Raw genomic sequence first — 15,173 nt, 5'->3', positions numbered from 1 at the left:
AGCTTTCAAAACTACAAGGCATTGCCACGTAACGAGTAACTCGTCTCGCGATGTTTATCCGTTACAAGTCGCTGTCTCATTATTATATTATTATTATTATTATTATTATTAACATTATCATTATTATTATTATCATTATTATTATTATTATAAATAGAATAGAATAGTAATAAATGTATAAAAAATATTGAGACAAATTCAGAAATTTGGTCGTGAAGTTCTCCAAGTAGAAATACTGCAAGTTCCTGCATATAAAAAAATTATTTAGCGATGTAAATAATTTATTTTGAACAAATAAATAAGAGCAATAGTAAGTAGTTACTTATGCTGATCCGTAGTCTGGTAAAGTATGCTAGTAGTAATATGCCAGTATATTTTTGATATGCTATAAAAGTCTGTGAGAAAAACTTCATTCTTACATTCTTCCATAACTTTGTGAAGGATAACTTTTTAAATGCCTGATTTCCTCGTTTCAATTTAATTTAATGATTCCAGAGAATATTGATTGCCGATAAATCTTTGATTCTCTCACTTAATGTATTAAAATTTTAATAGTCTTCTAAATTTTCTTGAAACCATCACACACTTCTTAAAATTAAAGAGATTCTCCAATGCCAAGTAGTATTAAAATAAATTAAAGTTTCTAAACTTTGGAAATTAAGAATACACATACTTAAATTCGATTTATTCTGAGATTCAATTCCAGGGATTTTAAATTTTTATAAGAATTTGCATATCTTCGAGGAATTAAATTTATAAATTCGTGAGTATCTTTAATTTACGTGTACTCTGGGATTTGTATATTTCATCTACAGAGCGTATTCTAAATTGATAAAATCTGCAGAGTTTTAGACTTTATACTGTCGAATGTATCAAATCCCTGCAAACTTACTTTAAAATTTATTTAAAAAGTTAAAAATATATAGATTTATTTAAACAAATTGTATGAAATTTACAAATAAATTTCCAGATTCTAGAAAATCATGATTCTAGATCCTTTGATTATTACGTCTTTCAATAATTTTTATACTAGTTTTATTTTTTACATAAAAGTCCTGAATCCTCTTTTAAAACTCACAACTTTTTTATATTTTGTTCCTTTCATATTACATATGAGGCTTTTTTTAACATTTATATTCTAAACAATGATATGAGTAGTCATTTAGATATGCTCTTGCTGCGTAAGAAACAAAAAAATCAGGCTGTACACATTGACGCTTTTTTCTACCTTACCTGCGTTAAAGAATACGAATCGTACAAAACAGCTAAAATAGCCGCCCATTGAATTATCAAGGGACCTTCTATTTCACGCGTTTTCCTTTTAAACTTTTGCTTAAATGTCAATTGTTCAAAACGCGACGATTTTGGCGATTCATATTCTATTTTTCCAACAATAGTTCTTAGATGTCTATATATTAAGAAAGTATAAATTATATTTAATATGTTTTATGTCAAATAAAAAAAAATCATACGTTATAAAATGAGAACGTTTAAGAAAAAAAAACTGCGTGGGACAATTTTCTGTGGTGTATAATAAGTCGTTCTTTTAATTTAACATTGACACAGTCGATTCCCCTCGATTTTGCACAACGTATATTCTTATTCGCTAATTTTTAGCAAATTATACTTTTCAAATCCTTTTTACGTTTCCGCTCTACTAAAAAATACAACTCAATTTTTCACTACCAAATTATCAATAAGTTAAAAATGTCGGAGTTCCTTTTTAATATCGTTAATGTAAAGACGTGTGGAAGTCGTCTAAATATAAGTCAACCTGGATTCACGTCTCGCTTCACCTCGCCACGGAACGGCCGCCAAGAGGATATTTCCATTTTGTCTGGCTGAGATCGATGGCGATCGCCTCGCCATTCTCGAGTACAATTCCGAGAAAGTATTTTGGCCGAGAAACGCGCAGGATATTCCAACTTCCGTGAACTCACTCGAGGTGCTTTGACTGTAGGCAGGAGGGGGAGCGACATAAATATCGTCTTACCGAAACGAAACACGTTATCTCGCAGAAAGTTCTCGCCGGAAGATCAAGGGAGTAAACTCTTTAAGTCCTTTCCAGGTGTTCCAAACTCCGTGGATTTTAGTATCGTGCGACGCACGTGAATTTTTCGGAAAAAACGAGAACGAAGCTGACCAGATAATCCCAGTGCAAAATTAAAGTATGTAAAATATGATATTCTCCTTCGTTATTTGAAACCTGGCCGATTGGGGGAAACTCGTTTTCACAAAGCCCAATCATCACAAAATTTTTCATGTGTAATTATTATTACGAAATATATTTAAAAACTCGACAAATTAAATGTGCTAATCATAATTTGCCTTAATTAAATATCAGCCTCAATTTCATTATTTCCATGTCGTGTGATACATACATTTATAATACATTTTCACAAAACCCGTTTGGAATAATAAACAAATTTATTATCACTACTACTCTTTTCTCTATTTTGTTTAACTACTTATTACTTAAGTGAGTTTAAAGGAATGTATATTTTGCAAGCCTTCGAGGGAAGTGGAAGGTCGAACACCAATGAGCGGCTCATTGTTTATTAATAATGACTATGTTTCCACCGCCCACAATGCTAAAGTCCCAGTTTCGTATTACATTGACAGAAATGTGGCGTTAAATGTCACAGGTACACTATTAATTTTCAATATTACGGTATCCTATAATAAATTCTATCGTAAATGTGATATTTAATATTCTGCCGTAATGGTAATGCCACATAATCTTAAATATAATTATACGTTTGGTACCTATGTACGTCGAATGTATGAAATCTGTACAAAAATTAGATTTTCAGATTAGTTGACCATGTACGGCATGTAGATGTACTTGATAAGGACCTGAAATCTAAGTTGAACCGTTGTGCAATTTTTAATAAAAAAAATTGGCGCCGACGATAAGCATTCTCTTATAACGCTAGATGTACGGTGAAAACATAGACTTTATTATAATTAACTCCTACTTTCGTAACGAGTACGTTACACTTAAGTCGCTTTATCTAAGCGACTCAATCGTGCGTGTGATCAGGGTTATCGCCATGTTTAAACGACGAAGAAGAATTCTTAAATTCTATGCAAACTGTTTTATTTTCTGAAATAATTAAAAAATAATATAGACAAAAATAAAGTACACTGATAATTAAAATCAATTAAAATTCCATTTATCCAAATAACAAGTAATTTATATGAATATTAACTAAAAACAATGTTCAATATATCTAAAGTTCATTAAGTTACAAAACACCTCGCTGATAGATCGTTACAGCGCGCGTTAATGAATAATATATTAATAAAAAAATTTAAATATGTATAATATATATGTAATATAAATTAATAAAATTAAAAATTAAAATGTCGTAATTTAATTAAAAAGTCTTAATTAATTAAATTAAATTAAAATTTTAAATTAAAACGTTTATGCAAAAATGTAAAATTATAACATTAATCCATACGTTATCCCTTACCATAAAATATTTGTTTTACAAACATTAAACAAAAGAATTTAAGTTAATTATAAAAATATAATTTAATTTAAAAACGTAATTTTTTAATTCAGTAAGAAAAGTTAAATAAAAAGCAAAGTTTAATTTTTTTTTGCGCATAGCAAATATAAATATTTTTTCACCAAGATATAATTACAGACTATTATTTTTTAAAACTCTAGTTAGACAAATTGCATTAAAAATTTAAGAATACATTAATAAATTATCAGTCGTCATTTAAACAATCGCGATCTGATTTCCATGCTCGTTACAACCATCGCAATTTGACATCCGACACTGGATTAATAAATATTTATCGATAATCTGTCGAATCAGTTCTTTGCGATTAATCTTACTTAGGTTAGGTAAATAGTTAATTAAATTAGTTACTTAGGCGCGTTGATTAGCGGCATAGGTGTTTTTCTTTACCTTTCCGCTTCTCCGTCCTTGTCACGTATCGTACTTTCTTCGATATATCGTCTCGTGGATGGCTTCGTATCGATTATCGTTGAAAATAAAAAGGAAAAAAGGGACTGTTACCCAGTTTTTAATGACCGTCTCGAATCGATTCATCGCAATCGAACTTCTCGATGATCTTTAAACATGGACTGTCAAAATTATAAATGTACAGTCTTTTTTTCCCACTTTGTTTATACCTCTTTGACTTTAAGATACTGGAATCCTTAGAGCGAGTCCGAGAATTCTATAATTTCTAATACTTCTGTACAATATGCAATTCTTTTTCAATCTTTGCATCTTCATTAAAAAAGGAAGGTTAGATTTTTTATTTTTAAGATCTTATGTATTAAATTTTGATTTCAATATTGTAAATATTTAAATCCTTCCTCTCCCTATCTTGAGAATCCTTTTTTATATATTACTAAAATAATAAAATTAAAGGTTAGGAAAAATAAAATCAATTCTTGAATATTCTAAAAAATTTTAGATATTGAAATTTTGTACAACTACATTTGAAAATCGTATATTTTTAAGGCTTCAGATTTAAAAATATTGTATTATCTAAAATTTTAAATATTTTATAAGTTTTATTATTTTAAATGTCCAAATTCTCAAATATTAAATAGTTATTGACAAAAATTAAACAGTCTTCGTCGCTATTAAATTTATAATTTTCCAATTATATATAGAATTCTCGGATCGTTACTCTGTCTGCAAATTCATTATCCTACTCTCACTCTTTCTAAACTGTTACACTATTACTCTGTTTGACTTCTTTCGTTTCTCCGCATTCTAAACAGCACTGGAATAGGATGTTGCTCGCGATGCAAAACCTTTGACAAAGATAGTCCTTATATTTCTTATCCATTCGGATGTTTCTTGACCTATCAAGTCTCGGTACTGTTATTTGTTACTTCGAATCCTCGAAGAAAAAATTAATTTTCTCTTTCTCACTGCGATTATTTCCAGTTCAATGAAGAAAGACGCTGGTAACAGACCTGGTAGTGTGAGGAGGCAAATCGGGGGCCTCTGTAAGGGCCCCCTCGTGCCCCTATGCACTCAGACCGAGCCGATGTATCTTCGCCGAAAGAAAGTTGTGCAGGACGAACACGATTGGTTTCGGACAGCTCTCCAAATCAAGCTCCTACAATAGGATTAATCGATACTTTTTACTTACTGACGGAAGCTAATGACGTACTTGAATTTCCTACTTTATAAGAAAAAATATCCAACTTTGAAGTAATCAATTTATAAAGCCTCTATAAATTTAAAAAAAAAAACAGGGAAACAATTTTTCAGGGGCTAAAAACAACTAGCCATTTTTAATCATTAATAAAAAAAAACGATGGTACATGTCGGAATTCTAGTCTTAAAGTAACTACATCGAATGATGTAAGTTGAAATGAGGAAATTTATGATTGCAGCAAACTTTTCTTCGTTCACAAACTTGTTCTTAAATTTACGACGCTCGAATCTATTCCACGAGGTATTAGATTTTTCAGCTTCCTTTCTTTTTTTTTTTTTTTTTTTTTTTTTTTTTGATGCTTGTGTTATTTAGTTGAAATCCGTATGTCTATCAAATACTCACAATTTCGCCATCCTCGCCTCCAAAATCGAGCCACAGTAGACGAGCGCCGTCGTCCGCGGACATTTTCAATTTGTCGAAGGATCTTCTCCAGAGTGGCGTGGGTGGTGATCCAGGACTTACGCCATTCCCGGCAGTGCCCCGCGTTCCTGCGGAGTAGAGCGCGAAACCTTCTTCGTGGTTGACAACCAACTGACAGGCCTTACCTTGCCATGTGCAACCTATATATAATACAAAATATCACAAAATTAAAATGGCATTAGGGAAAAATAAAAATGCATTTAACATATTTAAATAATCCTACTAATATGATCCAAACATTTTTATATTATTTTTACACTTTACATCAATATAAGACACACAAGATGCATAGCAAAACTACAAGTTCTTTTAATAGAGATTAATTTTGTATATTTTGCGTATTAATAATATTAAAAATTTTATCATTTTTATAAAAGTCCGATTAGAAATAAATTCACGAAGGCTATATAGATTTTCAAATTTATTTTCAATCATCAGAACTGTTAGGGTAATTATTTCAACTAGATATAATTTCCAAGTAAATTTCTTGCAATATTATTTTTTTGTGAGACAACCTGTATATATTTTTTCATTGCTCGTGTCTGCCGCATCGGTATCCACCGGTTCTTTATCATCGATGAGTTTGACGCGAGACGCGAACAAAAAGACGCGTATGAAACGAGCGAGGCATTCATCTCGATTTATTATTGCCGTTCGTCGTCGCTGAAAAGAAATTAAAATTCATCGAACCGAACGCGGAAAATGACGAGAGTATAGATGTCGACTATCATCCGCAGCTATATATAACTTACAAAAAGAACTTGAGTTCACTACCTCCTCAAGTATTTCATGCTACGTATTTCTCTCTGTCTCCTCTAAAAAATAATTTTTCACGTCCATTTATCAATCTTTTCTTTCAGTTCTTTCACAATTTTTTTTATAAAATAAATTCTTCAGCACTATTTCACACACAGGTAAAAGCAAAAGAATCCGACCCTCTTTCAAAATATACGATTACACGATCGATCGTAGTTAATATATGAGATTACTTACGAACGGTGTATTCCCGCAAGGAATGAGCAGCCGCGTGGCATCCCTGAACGATTGCCCGTGCCCAGGCCGCCAGATCTCTTCGTGTTTCAGCTCGTAAATGATGCGTGACTACCCCGTCCATCGTGCCAACCCGAACCGCGAACGTCGCCCCGTGTTGAGTCGAACCGCTACTGCTGCTCGCCGCTTCATTCTGTCGCGTTGGCGAGGAGACCAGTCTGAAATCATTCAATTCGAGTCGCGTTCAAGTCCCCGAAATTTTATTACTCACTTTTATTTAAAAAAAAAAAAAAAACGCGCTAAACGGGCTTCCGAAGCCGCATACAAAATTGTACCAAGTTCCAAGTTCTCATTCCCCACGTGTGCATCGACGGTTAGATGCGGTTCTTACGTTAGATCGATAGCTAGCTTCTAGAATGAAGATTGAAGATTCCGCGGGGGTACGAAAATCACGTGACATCGCTCTTGGGGGGTGTCGGGTAAAAAGCGCCAACCTTTATCGAAACGATCGAAGCCCCCTCCCTCCCCCCCTCTTGTAGCGAGTCACGGTATGGATTCATTCCCGTCGTCCCTTCGTCCCCCTCCCCCCCCTCCAGCGGGTAGGTAAATTACCTCGTCATCCGGCTCGCCTCGCTCGTAAAATCGTCGCGGCTTTATTGCATGTGGGACGAAGCTGCAGTGTTCACCTGACACGGGTTCGGCCACGTACGCACCCCTTCCCTAACTCTCCTCGAATCCATTCCCTCCCACCAATCTGCCCGCTGACGAATGGTCCTGACGTTCGCGAGCCCGCGCGCTAGATTTATAGATTTTTCCGAGGGACACTGGCGAGCGCCAAAAAAAAAAAAAAAAAAAAAGGGGAAAAACAAGGAGTGATAGAAAGAACACCCTACGCAATAGGGGACAGAAAAACGGACGCAAAAAAATAACACACTTGGACTGGAAAAAAATGCCTGCCCCCCCCCGGCATTATTCGACGTGCCTGACGGTCGCCCCCGGGCCTTTTTCGCTCCAATGCTAATGGTTACCTACTGCGCCGAGATGTAGTTGAATTTCCCGTGACAAAGCGGAGCATCTAGATTGCTAAAATTACAACGCTCAACGCAATTAAAGAAAAGGAAACAAGCGCAGGTACGAAAAGAATTGAAGAAGGCGTAATTTATCAACGTAACGAGAATATCGTTTTCTAAGGTTGAAAATAGACACTGTTTAGATACTTGAATATAAAATACATTTTATCTTTAAATTTTTGGAATCTGTTTTTCTAAGTTTGTATCTCGTAAGTCTGTTCGAAACAACACATCCCTTTGCATTCTCTGATCTGAACAGACCTTAACATTGTTGTATCGTTTTGATTATCGTTGAGATCTGAAGTAATTCTTTCGGCGCAATGGATATTCATTGGCCATTATCGCGAGCGCTTCGGGAGAACAGTGAAAAAAATAAAGCAATAGCAAAAAGCGCGACTGGAGAAAATTCCGATAAGCGGGAGGAAGTTGGAGAGACAGCCGCAAACGGTAAATAAAAGCGTTAAACGAGAATGGATGTTCGTCGGCGGCCGTAATCCGACGAAAAAGCCCGCAGGAAGAAAAGAAAGTTTCCCTCGGGATAGCCGAATCACTTCCGGTTTGTCTCGCAGTAAAACTTCCTTAAGTCGGCCATTTCGCGTTCTCGCGTCGGGCCCGATACAGGCCCCGTCGACCGGAAATAGAACTTCCCGACGTGTTCCGCTCTTTTCACGCGTCTTTCAGCTTCTTCGTTTCTTTGCTCATCGAATGGAAACTTGAAGAAAACGATGTCAGAATGTTTGGTGACGGAAGAAGAAAATGATTAATAGCGACAACATGAAACTCGAAGAAAATTTCTTCTCCGTATGATTGAATTTTCTCCTTGATCGAATTTCCCATTTCATGAAAACAACTTGATGATCGTGTATTAAAAATTCCAATTAATCCTTGCTGTAAGGTCCAAGAAATATAAACGTATAATTAAAGTTTTTAATTAATTTTATGATTGTATTAAATAAAAAGTCTCGAATAAAAGTGTACAGATAGTTAAATACTAAATAAGAATCATTTCAATAAATAACTGAACATTAATTCAGTAGGGAGTTAAATAAATTTGCTCCTATTGTAAATAATTTAATATCATTTGTATTGACCAAGTATGATACGCAAATTTAACTGGCAATATAAATAGCATTGACTTATTGACCATACAAAACAAAATGTAGGACATTATTTATACAAATTATAAATAAATTCCTACAATTTCTTTCTCTGATTTCAAATTAAATAGAAAGTCACATAAGAATCCTTTTAGCATGTTTATTTTACCGTATTGTAAATGATACCAATTTCTCTGTTTCAGCAATGGGAAAGCAGCCTTCTTATTTTAATGTATAGGTAATATCTTTGTTCGAGAAAAAATGATATCCGCAATGTTCTATATATCTCGTATATAACAGACACGATAAAAACAGAGACGCGGGCTCGTAAGCTGCCACGAACGATCGATGCCCGTTCCCTCTAGTCTTTTTCACTTAAAATTTAAACGAGGCTTAGCTGGATCACCGATCATTCAAACAGCGTGACTGCCTGACACCACATTTAAGCCGCTTGAAAACGCCAGGCTCATCGTTAAAAATGAAGCTGACGTTAATTCGCAACAACGATACGCGGGAAAGTTAAATGCGATATAAAATAATGCAACGAGACATTTCCAGTGTTACGCAATACATAACTTTTGTTCTGGGTGCTTTATTTTACTGCATGTTTACAAAGAGAATCGTTATAGCATATATATTAAACAGTAATTTAATACATATACATATGTATGGTAAATTTTATACAATTGTAAACATACAGCAGAAGATTGATATTGCATTTTGCATAATTATTTCACAAATTTAGAGATAAATTTCCTTCAGCATAACTTTTACAAAGTTTAAAAATTACATTTTTAATATTATTTTGGTGTATATATAATTTTTTTTAATTAACATGTTATTAATTTACATAAATTTTCAAATTAAGAAAAATACTTTTGTTTATATATTATCTACATATTTATTTAAATTGTAATTTAAAAATACCAATTGTAAAGATTTTATAAATTAATAAATAAAAACTTTGTAGTCATATTTATTTCACTAAAATTAGTATTATAATAAAATTTATTTAGTATTATTAATAGATTTTTTTAATGAATTAATATTAAAATTAAAATTAATATTTATTAAAAATAATACTCAATATTAAAACATTATGTAAATTAAAAAATTATTTATTTCACTATTTATTATTTAAATTAAATTTATTATTACTTGTATTAAAATGTACAATTTTTGCAACAATTTTTGCAGCACATATAAAAACGTATATCAAAAATGTTCACCTCAAAACTAACAGCGTTCGGCGAGGAGAAATAGCACGGGATATTAAATTGCGGAAAATCTGCGATAAAATCCGATTAAGATGCGAGATCTCGTCATGACGAGTATCGACTTTCGGCACGATCCTATTAGCTCAGTCGCAGCAACTATATTTGCCGATCAATGGCGTCGAAATTCACTGTGAATTATCAATAATTCGATTTGTGACAGCAACATTGACGTTTACACAACATCCTTCACATTTACCTTCATTGCAGATTATACACGCAACATATCCTCATGCGATTGTAAATCGAGATCAATTGACAAAATGCAGAATTCGAGAATATATTTAGGTAGCAATAAGTCATGATATAATTACGAATATAAAATCATTAATAAGGTAACTATTTTATATTTTTTTAATGTTGTTTTTTTATTATTAGCACGTATTTTTGTTAGTTCATATATTTGTAAGTTGATATTTATAAACGTTATTCATTTATATTTTCTCATCTTTATATTCTCATCGTAAGATTCTCATTTTATTTTTTTTATATTCAAAAAACAAGATAAGACGGACTGTAAGGATTTATTTACAATGTTTTTAAGATACTCATAAACAACAATATTATTAAACTGTGCTCGTCAACTTAAATGTGATATTACGTACTCCGAAATTTTGGTAAAATCGTGTTTCAAGACCGACAACTATATATGGCATGTGTGAGCTGGAGATTGTAAAAATTTAAACAAAAATTATCATGCATCAAAATCCGCTGCAGAACTATGTTAGCTTTCTCATCTTTTGTTATTAATTTATTCATGTAAACGTTTAAAAAAATTAAATTTTATCGACACTGGCATTTATATCCATTTAAAGTTTATTCTGACAATTTATTTGCAGCTGAAATATATAGAGAACGACATAAGAAGCCGTCTTACGTGTCTTGAATCAGGCCGAAGGGCCAATCGGGAAATAAGAACGAAGAGACGCGAAGGGTTGACGGTTGTAGGATAGAGGATGCGCCGCGGGCAAAATCCTGAACTCGTTCCGAATATCGTACCTCGATTGCACGCGCGATCGGAAACTGTCGACGACACCTTCGATAATTAATGTCTACCCCGGAGGATTTAATTGATCCAGTTCACCGTTCGATTATCGGGACCCCATCTTTCATATCCCGTCCTATCCCTTCTTCCTTGCAATCTCCCCTTCCCTCCTTTTTCAGCCGCTCTTATCTGGCCCTTATCCGCCTAGTCGACTCTATCTCTATGGCCTTTAATTTACTATGGCAGACAATTATGAATCTTATTAAGCCGAAGCGAAAAGCACGGTAAAGACGTATTACCTTTAAGAGTGTAGACGTTGTAAAAATGCAGGGTAAAAAGAATGTTGGTATGTTACAGTTCAAGAAATAATTATACAAAGTTGTATACGCACACATAAAAATAAGCACATATTTACAATCCAACATAAAAATTTATTTAACGATTAAATTCCAATAATTAAATGTAGACTACAAAACAAAACATAAATTTGAAAGTAATACTAAAAATAAATTTTATAATTCAATAATTTTTATAGATTACTTTTGAATAGTTTACTTGTGTTTCTACTTTCTGTAAATTTTACATAAAATATTACTAAAAAATTTTTTTAAACTTAATATTGCAAAATAAACGAAACAAGAGCAAATAATAAATGCTTAAATAAATTAAAAGTCAATTCGCTGCTAGTGGATTTTCTTTGCAGCGAGAGTTCTGTGACGCGGAAGATTCGATGAGTTACAAACGCTAGAAAATATTTCTCCCTGTGGAATGTCCGTCGCTTTTTTTTTCAACGTTCGTTTTCCCTGCTCTTTGAACCGGCTTTTCTTCCGGCTGCCGTGGAAAGGCGACCGTTTGTCACCGGACATCGTGAAGAGGAGAAACTGGGGGGAATGTTGGGGAAAAACAGAATTTGTGTGCCGTCAAGAGAAAGGGAGAGAAAGGAAGAGAAAGAGAGAGAGAGAGAGAGAGAAAAGAAAGATGAAAAATAAACGTTGAAAAGAAAAGTGGCAAAAAAATTAGGTTAGATTATATTAAAACAGATTTATATTTTATCTTTCAAAGACACAAAAAGTTTAAAAACAGTACAATTAAAAAAATACATTATAAACGATAAATGTATAAAGATATAATGTGCGATAATAGAGTATACAATGAAATAAAATAAAAATTAAGTAACTGAAATATATTATTAATATAAATACAAATATTAAAATTAATAAAAGTAGCATAAAAATTAAAGGATTGCTGAACACAAAAATATAAAAGATTCAACAACCTATATAGATCAAGAATTTAAAAGATTTGAAAATGAGAATTTGGAAATGAGAAAAGGACGAAGATGGTACAATACAAAGTACAATGCAAATCCGCAAATGGAACAAAGCGCTTTTCGCTTTTACTTCATGGCAAAATTCTTACTTCTATTGAAAAGGAAGAACAAGAAATAAAGCTTGCCTATCTTGGACGATGTATACTGAAGTCTTTTGTGCAAAGCTCAGTATTCATCTCCTTCAGAAATCTTATATTTATTAATATATGCAAGGTACTTTGTTCTGGAAATTTCCCATTTTCTTTAAAAATTATTATTACAAAGAAATTTTACTCAATTTCTATTGTTAATCAATTATAATTTAAATTTTCGCTGGAAAAGTCATTTTAAATTTATGTCTTTTTCTAATATACTTGTGATATTTTAGGTAATATTTTAAATTTTTATGAAAGACACTACAGTCACTATTAAATTACTGTAAAAATGTCTGCAATTTAATAAGAAATGCAACATCTCATCTCCAGGCTCGATCAGAAATTCTGTTTACCTGTAATCTCCATAATTACGCTAGACTGAAACGAAAAACACCGCAACGTCCTTCTGCAGCAGTTAATTGAAGAATTAAAAATGAGAATAGCGGGTGTCATTCTTTGTAGCAGCTAATTAGATCTGAATTACTCAGCGATGGGAAAAGGTGGATGGGCAGAAGGAAATTAAAAATTATCTAGGTAGTTTAAGAGTTGAATGCACAGCACTCCTTGCATCGTCAGATATTCCTTTAGTCGTCGCTCATCAAGCTCGCCGACGGAAAACTTTTAGAGCTAATTGATTTCCCGCCGAAGCGCTTGCATGTTGAATCACCTCGCAACAATCGAGCACTTAGCAGCAAATGGTGCCGCCGATCCGCTTCGCTGGTTCTTCTTAACTATTCACGAAGAAGGTTAGAATAAGGATATTGGATTCGCAATAAAATTGCTTAGTTCATAACTATGAAAAACTGGCTTGCTTAGAACATTTTCCTGCCAATATATCTAATCACTGAAAATTGGTAAACTTTAACTTGTTAATATAAACATAGAAATAAATAAAATATAAAATTCTTTTGTAGACTTTTTATACTACTCCATTAATAATAGGAACAACTATTTACAAAATTATAAGATATTAACAAATACAAAGTTGCTGCAGTTTGACTCATCGCGTGGTTTTGCAAGGATAACAAGGAAAATGAATGAAGATATCGAGACAAGATTTTTTTTATAAACAACATTAAATTTTCGACAGAATTATCTACAATTAATTTTATACTGTTATTTATTTACATTTTATTCCAATGAGAAACACTTTACTTCTTTGATTCTTTTATTTTTTGTCACCATTTTATTAATGCTTACCGAATTTTTTAAATACTAGTTTATTCTAGTGGAGAGCTTCTGAAACATAACATGCTGTTTGATTCAATTCAATATATTAATTAAATCACTCGAAATCTCTGCAAAACCACGATTTACATTGCGCGATGCGTGAGATTGCAGTAGCTGCATATGATATTTTGTAACTTTGAAAATAGTTTTGTATAATGAATTTATAAACAAAATTTCGTATTCAATTTATTTCTGTGTCTATATTAACAAGTCAAAGTTTATAAAGTTTTCGCCGTTTTAAACCTTTTTACTTTTTTAATTTATTTAAACTGAATTTAAAAAGTATCGTGATAATCGTCTCACGTCATGTGTATAATATTCAATTTTGGTGACGCAACCACATATTATCTGATGACGATAGATACCATAAATCTGCAGTGGCGCGCAGAAAAAAATGACAGTGGTTTGAAAATTCCTATTGAGCTGCAAGCTAATCCGAATTGATGGCACGCAACACATTGTGCCGATAATAAATAAACGCATATGCCGTAAAGATAAAAAAAAGTCTTTTCACATATGCGTATATCTAATCTGCAACGAATGTGGGAACTAGTAAATGTCCACGTATGCAGAACGCAACGAGTGAGCATAATTTATATGTATATTGGGTGACACTTAATGTATATTACATTTTGTTATAAGCTAGAAAGATTCAAAAATGTATTTCAATATGGTAAACTTTATCATTGTTTACTTTTTAGATTATTCAACATAAAATTAAAACAATCTATAATTAAATCTACAATCCAATTTGCGATTAATCTTTATTTCTTAAAAAATAACTATAAGTTGCGTCATAACACAAGGTGTAAAGAGTTTAAAAAATACAGTTACATAAAAGGAACCTTGTATAATATATCCATATGTTGTGTATATGCAAGTTTAGTTAATGAGAAAAATTAATATATTCATCTAAAATCTAAAATATTAAACAAAAAATCAGAAATTGGAATTTCGTCCTTTTATACAATACACATATATGTATATTAATTATATAGGATCACCTTTAACAAAAATTTTAAATCAAATCTTGCCATATATCGATCGTCTATGTGTATTACTGTGTAGACATTTATTTCGTGGAGCTTTTCGGATTTGACGGATTAGAGCTGAGCTTCTTCTAGAAGATATTAATGCAGACTGGGGAGGAAAGGAAGAAAAAAAGCAGCAAGGATGAGACGGAGAGTAGAGAAGAGGGGCTAAGCGTAAAAATTGCAGATAGATAAGGGTGCTAAGGGCGCCATTCGTCTACCTCGCGGCTGACAGGCACGATAAAGTTTCTTTTACACTGAACTAACACTGGCTTAACGCACTTCTTCCCGGACGAGTAGTTCGGGTAAGAATAACGCGAAAAAGCACCCTCAGCAAGTCCTAAACGCAACTTATTTCTCGTCACTTATAACTTATCAATCAAGTATTGAAGCAAGTTGTCTAAAGAGCA

At 32.7% G+C, this 15,173-nt stretch overlaps 1 protein-coding gene across 1 annotated transcript in view; it reads right to left on the bottom strand.

Annotated features, from left to right (window-relative positions):
* Positions 1–4,130: 4,130 nt before the first annotated feature.
* LOC105836647 (beta-1-syntrophin) overlaps positions 4,131–15,173 on the bottom strand; it is a 222,694-nt gene continuing 211,651 nt past the window's right edge. The window contains exons 6-8 of the mRNA XM_036287419.1: positions 6,616–6,830; positions 5,545–5,762; positions 4,131–5,100 (exon numbers count right to left, since the gene is read on the bottom strand). Coding sequence (XP_036143312.1) covers positions 5,008–5,100; positions 5,545–5,762; positions 6,616–6,830 — 526 coding nt within the window. The 3' untranslated portion in view covers positions 4,131–5,007. The remainder of the gene's footprint in view (positions 5,101–5,544; positions 5,763–6,615; positions 6,831–15,173) is intronic.

Source organism: Monomorium pharaonis, chromosome 5, assembly GCF_013373865.1.
Source record: "Monomorium pharaonis isolate MP-MQ-018 chromosome 5, ASM1337386v2, whole genome shotgun sequence".
Lineage (NCBI taxonomy): Eukaryota > Metazoa > Arthropoda > Insecta > Hymenoptera > Formicidae > Monomorium > Monomorium pharaonis.
This window is presented reverse-complemented; position numbering and strand designations above follow the sequence as displayed.